This window comes from Mastigoproctus giganteus, chromosome 1 (assembly GCF_048544385.1).
Source record: "Mastigoproctus giganteus isolate SK-2022 chromosome 1, ASM4854438v1, whole genome shotgun sequence".
NCBI classification, from domain to species: domain Eukaryota; kingdom Metazoa; phylum Arthropoda; class Arachnida; order Uropygi; family Thelyphonidae; genus Mastigoproctus; species Mastigoproctus giganteus.
In genome coordinates this window covers 22902540-22921101 of record NC_143575.1, presented here as the reverse complement: position 1 = coordinate 22921101, position 18562 = coordinate 22902540, and the positions used below count along the sequence as shown (strand labels likewise).

The window sequence follows — 18562 nt, the reverse complement described above, 5'->3', positions numbered from 1 at the left end:
AGTTTTCAGTTTATTGGACTTTTCTGTTAGCATAATGTAATTATAAATGGGTAGTAAACTTGATCTTATTGCATTTGCAATAATACTGATAACTGGAATTTTGTGGTTTTTACATTATGGTATTATGGTGAAATGAGTTCCCCTTCACTGAACTCTTCAATCATATAAAAAACAAATAAATTTTCAGAATATTCTCTTCATTCATATATTTTGCTCGTCTTAAAGTTGTTACTCCGTATCTCACTTGCACGTATCGGGTTAGTTGCAATTTGTGTGTGCTGTGTTCTTTGTTATTGATTGCTTATTTTCTTACTGTTTTAAATTTTTCGACCAAAAAAAAAAATGTTGGCGAACAGAAATATCAGTTAGTTACACTATTAATTAAGTTATGTACTTCTTCTGATATTCTTCAATATTCTTCCAATTTTCACGCATCATTTAATTTTGTTAATTGTAGGAAGTAAAGTGTAAATCTGTGCTTTATATCTTTACTTTTATAGCCTGTGGATAATGTTCCTCCTATTTTCGCCTATTAGAATAGCCGTTTAATAGAATTAAAATTCAGTTCGCAAACATGATCACAATGACAGGCGTTTACTACATATTGTAGAGTGAATGGTATTTTATTTTGGAGAGTCCATCATAAAGTGATTTGATCGTAGATTAAATTAAATTACATATCACATTTAGATTAAATTAGTTTTGAATAAATACTGTACTATAAATTATTATTTATTGTACGTTTTTTCAACCTCATTCAACTCGGTTACAAATCATAAAATGCTGTACACTATGAAGTTTGTTGGGGGTTATAATCTCGGTACGTCGTACTGTACTATACATGTATTTTGTATCTACAAGACCGAAGTCGGACTTACGTACATTAAAAAAAAAAAAACGATTAAGAACGTAAGTTGAGGAGTGCCTGTACTTTGAAAAGGACCATCAGAATATGGATGATTAATAAAGGTATGTTGTGAAAAAAAAATTTATGATCATTCTTTATTGAACAGCCCTCATAGACAGCAGCATGCCTTTGTAGAGTTTCAAGAAAAATCTGTACATATACAGACATAATTTGTTGACACTGTGTCCAAAGAACTTTTAAAAAAAAAAAAAAAAAAATATATATATATATATATATGTGTGTGTGTTGTGCTAGAATTTTTGGCACAAGGGCCTCCTGGGCCATATTGTGCCCGTTCATCATTAACTTATGACTAAATATTTTATATTATAGTTATCAGAGACGATTATATATATTTATGCATGTCAAGTATTGAAACAGAGCATTGAAATCTGCACAATTGCCAAGTACGTGCTGTAAAGTTAAAGGTTCCTGAAAGTTAGCTAGAGAGGGAAAACTGGATTTCCAGATACTTGAATATTGAGGACTCTCTATGAGAATATGTTTGATTGTTAATTGGGATTGACAGAAGGAACGTTGAGGAGGATTCTCTCCCATAAGCAAGAACAGATGACTTATATATGAATGACCGATTCGGAGTCTTGTCAAAATTACTTCTTCTCGTCTGCTTCTCATGAAACTAGAAGTCCACAGTTGAGGTTCTTTTTTAATCTGGAGTAGTTTGTTATTGACTTGAGTTTGCCACAGTTCAGCCTATTTCTTCCAACATGCTGTTCTAATAATGGATCTATAATCAGTGTATGGCAGAAAGATCCATTATCAGGATGGTTAGCAGCACGATCAGCGCTTTCATTACCTGGGATGCCCACATGACCAGGGATCCAACAGAATGTGACCATCTGTTTGGATGTTTGATATTCATATAATTAAGACTGGATCTGTTTCAGAATGTGATGGTGGGACGAAGTAGTAGATTAAATGGCAGTGATTGCACTTAAGGAGTCTGTGTATATAAGAGCTTGCTTGAATTGCTGCTTGGTCATATTGTCTAGGGCCAGTTTTATTGCATATAATTCTGCAGTATAGATACTGCATTCTGTAGGAAGAGGCACAGCTATTCAGAATGTAGAACTAATTGCTGCAGCATCTACAGCTTCTGTTTTTGAGCCATCAATATAAATAAGTAGTTTCTCTGAGTTTTCTAAGGTGTGGGCTTCATATAGTTGCTGTAAGTTGTTGTTTTTGCAGGGAGCCTTTTCCCCATCTCAGAAAGAAATTACCACAAGGGGGTGTCGATTCAATCCAGGGTTGTTTAGGAGGATCAAGGTCTTCGAGGATTTGCTGAACGTTAATTAACTAGCCATTAGTTCTTGCAATCTAAGACCTGCAGGGCAGTTTTCTTTAGGTTTATTATGGTATAGCATTATATATTGAGTGTCAAACATGTATTCCCAGCTGGGATGAGATGGAATACTTTTAATTTTTGCAGCATAGCAGCAAAGCTACATAGCAAAGATTTTCATCTGAGATGCAGTGGGGATTCATTTGCCTCAACACACAGGCTGTGAACGAGATGTTCTGAAAGCTCCCGTGGCTATCCTTAGGGCACTACGTTGAATGGTATTCAGACGTAACAAGGAACTGTTTCTTGCAGAGTCATAGACAGTTGATCCGTAATCTAATCGGAACCGAATTAAAGTCTTATAAAGAAGTAAGAGAGAGTGTCTATCGGCACCCCAGGAGTTAGCGGAAACAGCTCTTAAGATGTTCAATTTCTTTAGACAGGCTGTTCTAAGATAGGCTATATGATTGGAGAAACTAAGTTTATTATCTAGATATAAATAAACAAAAATTTCTGGTAAGAAGAATCTGGTTGTTTTTTAAATATATTTCAGGATCCGGATGTAATTTCCGTATTTTACAGAAATGAATTGCTGTTGATTTATTTCTAAGGAATAGCCATTCTGCTGTGCCCATGATTCTATTTTGGTGATGGACAGTTGAAGCTGCCTTTCAATGGCATTTATAGTTTGCAACTGACAAGAGATAATGAGGTCATCAAGCAAACATGTATGATTCTACTGTTTTTGGTATGTCTCATGTCATATTTGTAATTCTTGTAGCGGATAATGTTTCACTTAGGATGGATCCATGAGGTACACCCTCTTCATGTTCAAATGATTTAGATAAACTGTTCATATATCTGACTTGAAACGTTCTGTGGTAAAGGAAGTTTTGTATAAATTGGGATAAATGTCCCCTCAAACCAAAAGAACGAAGGTCCCGGACGACTCCATATCGCCAAGTTGTATCGAAGGCTTTCTCAATATTGAGATTAACCATTACCAGATGTTGTCTCCTTACAAAAGCATTGTGGATGTTTGCTTCTGCTTTGATCATCAAGTCTAAGGTTGAGTGCTTCTTCCGAAACCCATACTGGTTTTGGTTCAGCAGATTATTAGTTTCCAGAAACCATGTTAGCCTCTTGTGAACCATTTTTTCTAAGACTTTGCCTAAACAGCTAGTCAGTGAAATTGGCCTGTAATTATGTGGCTGGGTATGATCATTCCCCAGCTTTGGAAATGCTAGTACAATTGAGTGGTGCCAAGTGTATGGATAAGCATTTTCTAAAAATATTCTGTTGTAGAAATCCAAAAGGGAATTTGTTGCTTTGTTATTTAGTTTTTTTAACATTATATAGCATACTCCATCCAGACCAGCAGCGGTACTGGATGTTTTAGTCAGAGACTCTAAAAGTTCGGTTAAAGAGAATGGCTGATTGTATGGATGTGATGCCAGAGTGGAGAATTTTATTTTACGTTGTGCTGCAGATGCCTTAATTTTCTGAAAGGTTTGGCTGTAAGTGGACAATTCCTACCCTTTCCAATTTAGAACTGGAGCTGGGAACTGAACATATTTACCATTAAGTGCTTGAATTTTCTTCAGGACGAGTCTGTTATCTGTGCTTTTGTTAATCGTGGCAGTAAAATTTATCCAAGTGTCTTTCTTTGCTTTTCTTCTTATTTGTCAGAACTTGGCCTTGAGCCTTTTGAAGTTAATGAGATTGGCAGTTGTGGGGAATTTTCGAAACAGATTCCAGGATCTATTTTTGTCCGTTTAGCATATATGCATTTCTGATTCCACCAATAATTGCTGTGTTTGTGTTTCCCAGGCAAAGATTTAGGTAATGTAGAATTTGCAGCTTGTAATATCTGTTTTGTTATATGATCGGTGACAATATCTATTGGCTGGGACTTTACTATATCATCATCAAACTGAATTTGGGAGGCATATTCGTTCCAGCTTGCCCTACGGAATTTCCAAGTGGGTCGCTGCAATGGGGATAAGTTTACTTGTGTTTGAATCTCGGAAATAATTGGTAGATGATACTATTTAGTGGGTAATCCAGAACTTTCCACTCCATACTGGCATATATGGAGGGAGAACAAATTGATAGGTCAATTGCAGTCTTGGATCCGGTAGAAGAATGGATGTAAGTGGGTTCGCCAGTGTTTAACAGGGTAAGGTTATGAGAATCGAGCAGGGATTCTACTATTTTATCCCTTTTGTCAACTGATGGAGATTCCCATAGCGGATGGTGAGCATTGAAGTCCCCAAGTAAGCAGAACGCAGTTGGCAGCTGATCTATTAGATTTTCTAATTCATCTGAGGAGAGAGATAATTTAGGAGGGAGATATATAGAAACTATTGTAAGGGTAATACCCATTACGATGCGCACTGCCACTACTTCAAAATGTGTCTGAAGAGAAATATATTTGGATGGAATGTTGTTTCTGACAATAATTGCCACCCCTCCATGAGCTGGCGTGCCAATACTCCTATCATGTCTGAAGATAGTATAATTTTTCAGGGTAGAGGACACTCGTGAAGTTAAAAGAGTTTCCTGTAAGGCTATGGCAGCTAGTTCGTACCGATCGATAAGATCCTGCGAATCATCTTTTGTATTATGGACGCCTCTACAATTCCATTGAAGGAACCTTTCCATTATGTGGTTTTGTGGGTTGTTTTCAGATCTGACAGTTTTTTAGTTGCAGCTTGCTTGTATCGATCTATTTTTGTTTTGTCTTTCTTAATGAAAATGGGATGGTTCATGTCCATCTCATCAGTTACATGTAGTTCTATTATGCCATCATCTGAATCATGCTGTTGATCAATGTCCAAGGTGGAGAGTGATGATTGTGGTTTCATAGTTTTTGTCACTTTTAGTTTTATTGTTGAGGGAAAATTGGTTGGTATGGTAATTGGGGTATTACTAGCTTGTTCTGTTGTTTGTTGCAAAAGGAGACTGTTTCAGATTAGAGAGTAATGAACGTGCCCAATTAGCAATAGGCACGTTCAGAGGAACTGATACATCAGTTTGAATCCCCACTGACTGGAAATGTTGGGTGGCTGTGGCATATTAGCAATAGGCACGTTCAGAGGAACTGATACATCAGTTTGAATCCCCACTGACTGGAAATGTTGGGTGGCTGTGGCATACATACGCCTGGTCTCTGTTTTCATTATTTGTCTTCTCGCCTCTGGGTATGTCACTTTGTTTTCTTCTTTATATTTTTGAATTTTTTCCCCTTGCTTCCACAGTTCACATATTTTTGAGAAAGCTGGGTGGTTACCCTTACAATCTGGGCAATGTGGAGTGGTAATGGTGCAATCAGTTTGTTTATGCTCTTTTGACCCACAGTTAGGGCATATTGGCTCACCTCGACATATAGTCTGGGATTGTCCATATTTTTGGCATTTGTAACACCTGATGGGATTGGGGATGTATGGTCGGACACGGCAATGTAGATAGCCTGCTTTCACAGATGTTGGTAAGCTAGGAGTTAAAAGTGAGAATTATGATCCTTGTTGGAACAAGATTACCATCTTTGCAAGTCATAATTCTCCTTGCATGATGACCTTTTGTTCGTGAAGCTCTTTGACAATTTCCTCCTCTGACACAGTTAATAAATCCCATTCTGTTATTACTCCCTTAGAGGAGTTTAGGGTGGCATGGGGAGTAACTTTTATTAATTGTCCTGCAAATGTTGTGAGCTTTAATAGCTTCGCAGAATGTTGAGGTTGGGTAGTCTCAACCAAAAGATCACCAGACTGGAGTCGGCTAACTGTTTTAGATGAACCTGCTGCAGTCTCAATGCACTTTTGCACATAGGCTGGTCTGATAGTGAATTTACTCATAGGCTGGTCTGACAGTGAATGTAATATGAGGAAAGCTGGTATCTCCTCCTCTTGAGGGGTTGTTTTCAACCTCTTTTCTCAACCTTTTTGGTTGAGAAAAGTCATTATCCATGTGATTTGTCTCTATTCTTGAGCACGATGGCTCTAAAGGTGGAAGCATTGTTATCCATCGTTGCTCCTTTCAACCCTGGGAGAGTGGATTTCTTCTTCCAGGTTACCGGCCCCGCCATGAGGAGGTAGGAGCAGTGCCGCTGGAGTGACCAAGTGGTATATAAGTTAGTGTTAGTTTAAAGGAAAAAAGAAAGGTGATTTTCCTTTCTGAAACTAGTTTACAATTCGTAAGACTAAGTAACTTATTAAATAAAGCATAAAAAACTTTTAAACTAAAGAAGAACTGTGGTTTGGAGTAAGTAAACCTCTATGAATCACTCGGAAAATTGCTTGATCACTATAACGCTTGGCACCTGGGGCCATATATAGAGGTTAAATTAATTAACATAAGATAAGTTAAAGACACAGATAGCTACCTAATTTATTATCTAGCTGGAGTTTTACTCAGCCCATGATTGTTGTAACAATCAAATATTACCTATTGCAATAAAGGGATATATATGAATATTTCTTATTATTATTATTATTGCTAGTGTGAACCCATTAAAATGATACATTTATAAATTACACATATATCAAAGGGGCTCACATCTGGTATGGGCTTGGCAAACCCAGGGTCCTGAACTGGATATCATCATTCTTCTCTTTCTTGGTGATTCCTTTCTACTTTCTCTCTCTCTCTCTCTCTCTCTCAGGGTAATTTGGGAATTTTTTAGCCAGAGCAGCATAAGCCTCTGGCTTCCTTCCTTGCACCATATGGCTAATAATAATAATAATAATAATATTTCTACATATGGTTTATAACTGCCTAGCCATTTCATTTTTATTTAGTGGTGGTGATGTGAAAAACATGAAAATGAAAGCCACTGTTTATACTGTTCTGAACAATGTAAAAGTCTGATTATCCAACCCCAGACAGTTCATGCAACCAACAATTTTCCTATATTTCCATTATAAACTAAGTTCAATTATCACTCAAAATTTCACAAATGTCTGGAATCGGACAAAGCCTTTTCACTTTGTGATTTTTCAGAACTTGTTTACTTATATTTCTCTGCCAGTAGGAGCACTAGTGGTTCTGGTAAACAGTTTCTACTGTAATGCTACGAAAGTTTGTTGTCTTGTGTTTATTACCGAAAAACATTTTCATTCTTTATTTGGGAATCATCAAGCAAGTTAAGACAGATGACAACCATAGTTCACTGATGAAAAAATTTTCATATCAGTTTTTCAATGGTTTATAATACTGAGGCATAAAAGGCTAGCTTCTGATTTTTGTAACTTCTGACACCAGTAAAGTTAGCATGGGCATATTTTTTATAACCCAAAATTATAATAGTACTTTAGACATGAAGTTACACATGATATTATTTTATTATGATTTGCTATAATATATTACAAGTTCACTACTTATAATTTTATTACACTCCAAGAAAATAACCTAGGAAAACATTTCATATGTTTTTCTCTTACAACTTATATGTGAGGTCTAAAGATTCCTAACATAATTCATTCCTAACATAAGAATTAAATTACTTTTAAACGAAAATTATGTTACTGCCAGAATACTGGTAGAACATTACTAAATGACAGCAAAACTCACAATGGGCACTTCACCTGGAAAAGATAACCATTTATGTCATTATGTTTCTGAACATGCATATTAGAAATACATAAACTTTGGCTAATTGCAATTATATACCTGTTATAATTGTATACCAATGTTCCATTTTATTTCCAATTTTAACTTTTACAGTTTAATTTGTTTTTTCAAAACAATGTTGGCATGTGGAGATAATTAAGTGGAAGCGGTGGACATATGAAGCCAAAATTACTGTAAGAAATGTATGTAAGAATAACACTAGGTAATATCCTTTTAAGATTGTTTTTATACACTGGTCAAAACAATTAGATCACTGTACAGTTTATTGGACAATCAATGGTATTGATATATACAGAGGCAGCAATGCCAGCACACATCATGGTAATCTACATCTTGATATACAGTTTTCCAACAAACACAGGTCAGAAGCATTCAAATTCAAGAATTGGCTGTTTCATTAAGTACTCAACCATGTTGTAGATGCATCTCATCTGTGAATTACAGCTGAGATGTGTCTGCAACAGAGTTTAAACAATAACACACACCTGTCAGTTATCATAGTGAAGCATCTGAAAATGTCGTTTCAGATGGATTTGCCCGAGTCTATTGCCCAGAGAGTCATTGGGGAACTGGATGGAGGATAATAATTCCAAGTTGCAGTATGACCTGATGTGTCACAATGTCATCAGCAAGTTGTGGAAAAGGTTTCAAGACACTCAAGACCATCCACAAAATGCCCGGGTCAAGTTAGGTTAGCAGTCTGAGGCCAGACTGCTATCTAGCATCTGTCCCACCTCTTGCTCATCACAAATGAAATTTGAATGCCAACAAGCTACTCAGACACTATGTAGCAGTGACAGGATATGAGAATGGACCCAAAACATCTGAAATCACCTGCACAGACATGGACTTTATGTGAGAAGGCTTATGGTGTGTCTCCCATTATGTACCCTACAATGTAGTACAATAAAAATTTGGACACTCAAACACAAACTGGCATGACAAGGAATGGCACCACATGTTCTTCAAAGATGAGTCTTTACATTTTACAGTCTGCAGTTGGATTCTTGTCAGATTCTAGTGTGGCACAAAAGGGTAACAAAACAACCATGTGTATACACAGTGTGTCAATTAAATAACTAGATTGATGCTACTACAAAAAAAAGAATAACACTAACGGCAAAGTAAGGTTATATATTTTCGAAGTAATCACCTCCGATATGTACACACTGTTTGCATCTTTTATACAGTTTTGAAAACACTTCTGGAACTCCTCTTCTGGTACTGCTTTCAGCTGGTCGGTCACTACAGCCTGGATGTCTACTATCATCCTTTATCGCATTCCTTTCATGGCTGTTTTCATTTTGAGGAACAAAAAGTAATCTGTGAGAGCCAAATCCAGAGAATATGGGGGGGGGGGGGTTATTTGGTGACTGAAATCGATTTTTTTGCCAAAAACACTCGATGCAACACTCGACTCTCTTTTCTCATTGCTTGATAGCAATGTGCTATCATCAGCAAAAGATAGGATTTCCAGTCAATGGAAGAAGGTCATTAATATACAAGAGAAAAAGAGTGAGTGAAACAACTGAACCTTGGGGAAAACCAGCATTAGTGGAGAAGTTCAAAGATAGAGGGCCATCTACCATCACCTACAAAGAGCAAACTGGATACACAATTACAAAACACAGTTGCCAAACCATAAGATGGAAGCTTAATTTGAAAACCTTATGCCAAACACAATCAAAAGCTTTTGAAATGGCAAGGGCAACTGCTTGAGTTTCACAAAACTTTTCCGCTGAATTTGTCCATAGATGGTAACATAAGTCAGTATATCATCAGTGGATTGGCAATGATGGAATCCATATTGGTGATAACTGATAAAATGGAAGGTTTCTAGATAGTTTAGGAGTTGGTGGTTTGATTTTGATTTGATTTCGGTTTTTATGGTGCAAGGACAACTAAGGCCATGACGTGTCAAGTCTATGGAGTTTGCAGTTAATGGATTTCTCCATTACTTTAGAGAGAGTAGAAGTAAATGCAATAGAATGACAATTAGATGGGACTGATTTGTCACTCTTTTTAGGAACTGGCTGGATGTGAGCAAATTTCCAAGCAAAGGGAAAAACACCAGTGGAATAAGAAAGTATAAAAAAGGTGACATAGATAAGAGTAAGCTCACAGCACAGGTTTTGAGAACAAGTGGAGAAATATCATCATGAACCTGGTGCTTTCTTGGCATCAAGAAATGTTCAAAATTCTTCTGACATCCTTTTGACAGAAGACTACAGGAAGCACTGAATGGAGTATTCTGGAAATGGTAGGAGGCAGTTTACCAAGATCATTGATATAAGAGTTAGAAGAAAAGTAGGATACCAGCAGGTGTTAGCTTTATCTTTAGTTGAGGTGGCAATAGAAACATTGGATTTTAACAGAGATGGGAGAAGAGATGGTCAAAAGTTGCAGCCAATAACTTTGGCAAGTGACCAGAATGCTCAACTACCATTTGGACAAGATGCAAGTTTTCTACTCTTAGCCTATTCAAAATCTAGTTTGGACTGATTAATAAATGCTTTACAATAGCTGTATGCTTTGGAGTATAGGCAGTTCCTGGATATTTGAATGCAAGCCAGTTGTGGTATGCAACATTCTTATCTTGAACAGTCCTTGGCATTTATTGGAAAATCAAGGTTTACATAAAGTATGAGATTTTAAGGTGGAGTGTGGAATAAGTGATTTCATTCACACAAAAAGAATTTCACTGATGCAATCTGAGCAGCCACTAATAGAAGATTTTAAACAGTAATCCAACCACAGAAAAGAAGAATAGAAATCTTGCAGACAATCCCATTTTGCATTCTTGTAATGCCAACCATGAGATTGAGAATGGCCATGAGAAAAAGGCTCAATTGGAGAAGAAACCATCACCAAGTTGTGATTTGAGGATCTAGAGGGCCATTCAACTCAACAGTATAGTTGGAAGGGTTGTTTGTCATTTTGACAAGAGTGTTGGCTATGTGATTAGGATTGTCTGGTATTATGGTAGGTAAATGCACAATCTGAGTGGGGCCATTAGTAATTGCATAAGCTTCAGCATCTCGACTAGCTGGGTCCATGTGACTAGAAAATAGAAGCCAGCAGGAGTTGTGAATATTAAAACCCCCAAGGAAAATTAACCTCACTGTTAAGAAAGTTGGACTGGAGATGGTCAAATTTGAAAGGGAGGAAGTTTGTTTATTTAGTGGTTTTATGGTGCATCAGCATCTGAGGCTATACTGTGCCAAGTCAAAGAGTTCCAAGTGATTAGCGGAGTTGGGAGAAAGACAGAAGCAACTGATGAATCTGAGAGAATGGGGTAAGGAAGTTTTAAGCCAGAGAAGATCAACTGATTCTAAATTACTGTCTCTGACAGGTAATATCACAGCAGGCATATGCACAAGTACCACCTTTGAAGTGAAAAGAATCATACAGTGAATAATTAGAACAACTGAGATGTACAGTGGTTGAATCAACTGATAATTCGGATTCTGTCAGAAAAAGTAAGTGCAGCTTGGCAGACTGTAAGTCAAAATTGGCATCAATGAGATTGGAACTGAGATTATATATATTTGTGAAATGAATGGGGAAGTGCTTGGTAGGTTTAGATGCTTTGCAGATAACTTTGTTCTGTTAGTTTGACTATTCATGATGTTTTGAGTAATACAAAAGGGTAGCAAAGACATGTTGAATGAAGTAATGAAATTTTTGGATATGGCATACACACGGCAAGAATATACCCAGCTCCTATACACTTTAACAAGGTTGCCACGCAGATGTCTAGTTCCCAGATACTGCAATTTATACAACCCGAATCTTTCTTGGTAAGAATAGCTTTGTGTGCTCCAGATAATTTTGTTCCTTTTCTCTGCACCATTTCAACCACATCTATTCACACCTTCAAAAAATGGGGTTTCCAAACACCAGGTGGCCTAATGATTGCTTTAGTGTACAGTGGAATAATCACCTTTGTCCTCCCTGCAGGAAAAGTTCTTGTATATCATTAACAGAGCTCCATGAGCTGTTCTAGAAGCCTATCTGTACTGCTGCAAATAGTATGTTATTTCAGAATTACTGCTATTCACAAGCAATATCTTGCATTTATCAATGTTAAACCTCAATTACCATTTTCAGTGTAGTTTTTCTAGATTTTCCTGAAGTAGTATACCCAGACTGCTGTTATTAACCACTAACTATGTCCCCCTTTATATTATCAGCAAACTTCAACATCGAACTTGAAATTCCCACATCAATATCATTAATAAATATTAAAAACACTCAACACCTGAACCCAGTAGTACCACACTCATAACATTAGTGCACAAAGAGCAGTGGCCATTTATAACTAGTTTGTCTCCAAACACTTAACGATACCTTTATGCACGGTAGTAATTCACCACTAATGTCACACTGCACCAATTTATACAATTCATGTGGAACAGCTTTACTGAAATCTAAGTATATGATCAAAAAATTACTCTTCATTCAGTTCCTTTGTAACAACCACAAAGCAGCTAATCTGACTGCTCAGGCATGATCTCAACTTTAACACCCATTCTGTCACTGTCTTCTAGCTCCACTCCTATCAAGGTTACAGGAGTGTAGCTATACTCAACTTCTACCTTTGAGCCACCCCTGTGAATAGTACAGGCATTTGCATATCTCCAATCTGTAGGGGCTTTTGAATCCAAAGATGCTCTGGAGGTCTAAAAATGAACCTTGGAATGAACTAGAGCTTTCTGGATCTTCATTCCAGTACTCTCCCAACTCAGTTATTTCAACACTAAAAATGATTTACTGATTCATATTAAAAGTACATTGCATTATTACTTGTATAATCAGAACTACTCTTAAATTTCTCTGCACACATAAAAATATGTAACAAAATTAAAAACAAAATATAAGTGATTTATAATTTATCGAAAGAAAATTACTAAGAATTTACCCTTGGAGAGAGGTGTGTAGGTATCTTCTGGTTTCCCAACATCCACTTCCTCCTCTTCCTCTAGTAATGGTTCTGAGCTTTCTGAAAATAAGAACACAGTGGATCAATACTGTGGATCAAATATTATAAAAGCATAATTAAACTGAAATTATGATAAGGCACCGCAACTATAAACAAATTGGGTAATACCAATATAAATAGAACAAAACTGAATTAAGACATTTCCCAAATGTGTCAATAAACACCATATGTCAGAACAGTTCATTGTGCTTTATCTATGCTGTACAGGAATTTTTCCATAGTGATAATGACATAATTAATCCAGTACAGGCCACATCTTGAGTACTGTATCCAGGGGGTCTCTATTTCAGGAAGGATGTGGATGTGCTGGAAAGGAACAGACAGGAACAAGGTTAGTTATTGATATAAAGGAAGGAGCGCAAAGTGCACGAAACTGTGAAAGAATGGCAGAGCTGCTCTTGTGAGCTGCAAAATCTCAAGATCATATATTTGTATGGAGACTTAATTGAAGTATTTAAGACTTTGAAATGCTTGAATAAATTAAATAATAATAGGAGGTATTTTTTTTTTTTTCTTTCATAGGTGGTACAAACTAAGCAAAATGTATTTAAATTAAAGAAGCTATTGTACTAGAAAGCTGACTTTTTTTCATTTTGCAAATTCCTTGCATCAGTTTGACTTTATTAATATTAATAACCACTGTGGTATAAGAAAAGAAAATGGTAGGAAACAATGTTGACTGGGAGAGGTAAATCATAAAAAAAAAAGAAAATACAGTAGAACCTCATAGGTCCAGCATATTCTAGATTTTTAAAACTTCCAATTTTTCGAAAGTTATATACATATAGCTAAGTATTCAGGAGTAAATGGTTATTTTAATTAGATATAGTGGCTCTGATCCCTATACTATGCACAGAATGATAGTTGGCATCATTAAACCAAACCAAAGGTCATTGGTTCAAATGCTGCCTCCAGTATGGGTGTTGAGATTGTCCAATATTTTTTAATTGGAGATATAAATATTGCAATATGATTTCAGTAATTGAATTGCCTTAAAAACTAAATACATACTACTGTACTATTAAGTAATATACTGCAAACTAGTATTGAATGTTTTGTAAAATGAATGGTTTTATATTTACAAATACACAATAACAATGATGTAGTCTAGGAAATATGTAAAACAGGAAAAGACTGGAATATAGGGAACATCAATATGGCACCTGTGGTGCATTTTTTAGGCTCAGTCAGCTTGTTTTTTCCTCTGCCCTTGTACAGTTGGCCATCCTCAGAGAAATATTAAGAACATTTTGGATTTTTGAGTTTTTTTTACTGTAATATACTGTAACAATTACACACAAAAAGAAAAGAAAAGATAATGCCTACATTTTGACCTTCTCTTCTGATTAGGGCATCTGTTTCGCCCCCACCCCTTCAATCTCCATATTAAACTGAGAAATAGCTGATGAAATTTGTGAACATACATAATTTCCTCCTTTTTACGATTTACACAGCAGCCTAACAACCAACAAACTGATCAACATTATTTTCTTCTTATTCTGTTTTTTCGCCTCATTTCCACACCAGTATCCTTCAATCCATTACAGTGTTTCTATGGATATGTGCTTCCTTTCTGCAGTACTTCAATTGCTATTTAGGAAAGTTTTAATGCAGTTCTATGTTATTTTATATACTGAAATAGCAAAATAGAACCCATATAAGTTTTCCAAGGGAGTGTAGGTTTAGAACTTCTTACAAGGGAAAATGACCTTAAGGGTATGAAATATTAACTACACAAATAAAAATGAAAAGATACACATACATAAGTTAAAGATAATTTTTAAGTACTATTTCAGAATTTATAAATATTTTACTTTGCCTATGGGAAACATTTTTAAACTGAGGATCTCTAATTGATTAACGTTCTGTTCACTAAACTCAATACCAAGTTGGAAGAATGAGCTCCTTTGGAGTTTCAACATACCTTAAAAGGTCACAATTACAATAAGACAGATCAACAATCCACTAAGTAATTCAGAGCTGTTCACAACTTACGCTTAATGTGGTTGATGTATCCAATTATGGATATTGATGCCGACCGGGCTAGCCGGGTAGGTAAAGTGCCTGCCTAGCAACCCAAAGGTTGCGGGTTCGATTCCCGCCTCGGGCTGGATATCATGATGGTACCAAACCAACCGGTTGGTTGGTTGGATATCCCGGCCACGATACACGAAGGAAGCAAGAAAAAACTGGTTCCTTCGTGTATTGATCACATCATACCGAAATAAATAAATGGATATTGATGAAAACAACTGTAATATGTCACTTCCATTATATCAAAATGTTTATGCTAAAGAGGTTTTAGCAACAAAAGCCTCTGACTACAGAAAATTCACTAATTGAACAAGGTAGTGCATAGTATCATTTTAGTTTGTAGTAAATTGCTGAAGTAGGTGAAATGGCATAATTTTTGTTATATCTCATATTGTGAATGCCTTCGCAATGAGTTGCCCTGATATTGAACTACTTTCGACAGTGAATCCTCGAATAGGATACACTTCACCAGAGGATTCTCGGTGGATACCACCGCCACCTAGGGAGAATAAGTAACATTAGTCTTCTCCAGTGGCGAACTGTTGCTTACTGGAGGTAATGCAATATCAGAGCAACTTGTTGTAAAGGCATTCGCAATATGATATGTAGAAAACGATGCCATTTCACCTATTTCGCTGGTTTACTATGAACTAAAATGATGCTATGCACTAACTTGTTCGATTACCAAAATGCTTATATTGTTTAATATTTTTTAATACAAAAAATAAAGAATTTCTAAATTTAAAAAATGTATTAAATAGGAAAACGTCATTATAATAATACACTGTGTATTCTTTATGACGAACTTTTTATGTGGGAAAGCTTTTTACCTGGGAAACTTCTTATGCAGAAAATAATACATTACAATATATAGAGTTGAAACTGGGAATTAAGAAATTAAACCTGGTATAAGGGAAAACTTCTTATGTGAGAATTTCTTATCTGGGTTTTACTGTATACGTAAAAAATAAATGAAGTTTTAACCTGGTCAAAATAGTTGCACTACCTACATTGAACAGATAATGAATTTAGGTGGTCGCACCCATTTTTCACTATATATCTAAACTTCCCCATTGAACTGCAGCTATTATCAACCCACTGCAGGATGGAAGCCTCCTCAGCAATTCATGTTGAGGGAAATGGACCATAATCTGCCACACTGGTCCAGTGCAGGTTGGCAGATCAACCGTATTTAGCAGTCAGGGGCTTGAACCCTGGTCTACTCAAGGAGTGTGTGCTACTGCACTCCCGCTCCTGACCACTCGGCTATGGAGGCATTACTGCACATTAATACTCCTGAGACAACAAGGCCTAAGTAGTCAACAGTAAATGCTTACCTCTGAAATTATCTGGAGTGGTAGAGAGAGTATGCTGTGAACCAGGTGGACTAGAAGATCTCTGTATAAAGTTTCGAACTTTCAAGATAGACTGTGGTGTAATTCCTGGACTAGTATAAGACTCCCTGGCATGAGCTGACTGTGACTTTCTACATATAGGAGGTGTCTGAAGCAGTGATTGTGCGTCTCCAACAGAACGTTTGCGACTCCACCTAGGAATATACAGGGTAATGAATGGACTAAATATATTAAAGGTGGTAAATATGTACTAAACTGATGAAATTTGAACTACAGTCAAACTTGGTTATAACGAGCAAGGAAATAATGAGATCACAGCTGTAATGAGAAAAACGCTATAATAATTTTAATTTATGTGTATTCCCATACAATCACTCACTGTTATAACGAGCGTACTACACAGATATACCAAACAAATTTTGGTAACTCGGGTAGTCAGAAAAAACCCAATTCTTCAAATAGACGAAAATGAAAAGGGCGACTTATCTTTATGCCCACCTGCACCAGATTAGTGGCCGGTTTATGACCTTGTCCTCTGGGGACGGGGACTATACAATAGTGCATTGGCACGCCACTTGTCGCATTACCTTATTTACAGATTGTCTTGTATTCACTGAACCATAAATTTGTTTTGGGACTTCTAAGAATGTTGTATGCATTTCAGGACTTCTAAGAACTTTGTATGCAGATCACTTTATCATTTTAAAGTAAAATCAGTCAGAAGCAAACCCTTCCTTCAGAAACATGTCTACTAACAAAAGAGAGTGTCTCTTGATTCGAGAAAAAGTCGAAATTATTCATGAGATAGAAAGTGGTGCAAAAAATGTTGAAACGTGTAAAAGGTTTTCTTTGTCCTCTTCAAGTGTATCGACATCGTGGAAGAATAAAGATGTTTACATATTGGCACTGGAAAAAAAAAAGCTGAAAAAATTTTTTAGAAAGTGCGAGGTTACAAACGTTGAGAAGGCATTGCTTCAATGGTTTCAATAAAGATGGAAATTCGATAAAGAAGCATTGCAGGATCATCTAGACAAGACTTCAGTTATAGCTTGGACACAGCATGGGTTTGTTAAGGGGAAGTCTTTTTTGACCAATTTGATTGGATACTATGATGTAATCACAAAGGAACTGGATGCAAAGAATAAGTTTGATATCATATATTTGGACCTTAGAAAGGCTTTTGATACTTTTGCACATGGAAGACTGCTGCACAAATTGGAGCAGTGTGGCACTGGAAGCAAATTGCTGCTATGGATAAAGGGATGGTTGAGTGGGAGAAGACAGAGAGTGGTAATCAATGGACACTGCTCTTGTGGACTAATGTTAATAGTGGAGTCCCCCAGGGTTCAGTGTTGGGTCCATTGTTGTTTTCTGTATTCATTAATGATATTGATGATGGTATATCAGACTTAATGTCCAAGTTTGCAGAAAATACGAAGGTCAGCAGGGTTGTTAATGACACTAATGACAGTATGCTGCTGCAACAGGATCTAGAAAAGTTGAGCAGATGGGCTGAGAGGTGGCAACTGAAGTTTAACATTGACAAATGTAAAGTTTTTTTGTTTGTTTGTTTGTTTGTTTTATGGCGCATTAGCATCTAAGGCTATAATGCGCCAAGTCAAGACAAATGTAAAGTACTGCATATGGGAAGCAGTAACCCCAGAGTAACGTATCAACTGAGTGATACTACAGTGACAGTGGTAGACAATGAAAAGGACCTGGGGGTAATTGTGCAGGCAGATATGAAGTTCTCTGAGCAGTGCAGACGGTCTGCAAGAGTAGCTCATGGTGTCTTGTCAATGTTATACAAGAATTTTTCTAGCAGGGATAAGGAGGTGATTATCCCCTTGTATAAGGCAATGGTCAGGCCACACCTTGAGTACTGTATATATATACAGGTCTGGAGGCCTCATTTTAAGAAGGATGTAGAGCTGTTGGAACGAGTACAGAGAATGGCAACAAGATTAGTGAATGGAACAAAGGGTTGCTCTTATGAAGAAAGGCTTAAGTTTTGCAAATTACAGGGTCTGGAGATTAAGCACCTGAAAGGTGATCTGATTGAGGTGTATAAAGCCTTGAATGGTTTGAGCATGCTCATTGCTGATGGGATCCTTCCTCTTGCTCAGAATAATCGCCTGAGAGGGCATAAATTCAAATTGAGCAAAGACAGTTATAGGATAGATGTGCGGAAGTTTGCCTTTAGCCAGCGGGTGGTTGACTGGTGGAACAAACTTCCATCTGTCATTGTAGAAGTTGATAGCTTAAACAGATTTAAGGCAGAACTAGACAAACATTTGGAGCGAGTGGATGGGTGAAATTTGATTTTTTTC

General features: G+C 36.7%; 1 protein-coding gene across 3 annotated transcripts in view; it reads right to left on the bottom strand.

Annotated features, from left to right (window-relative positions):
* The window catches only part of Elys (AT hook containing transcription factor 1 homolog), a 315674-nt gene that overhangs the window by 69169 nt on the left and 227943 nt on the right, over window positions 1-18562 (bottom strand). For all 3 annotated transcript variants that reach the window (XM_090371873.1, XM_090371882.1, XM_090371891.1), the window contains exons 27-28: window positions 16215-16426; window positions 12763-12843 (exon numbers count right to left, since the gene is read on the bottom strand). In XM_090371873.1, the coding sequence (XP_090227999.1) occupies window positions 12763-12843; window positions 16215-16426 (293 nt within the window). The remainder of the gene's footprint in view (window positions 1-12762; window positions 12844-16214; window positions 16427-18562) is intronic.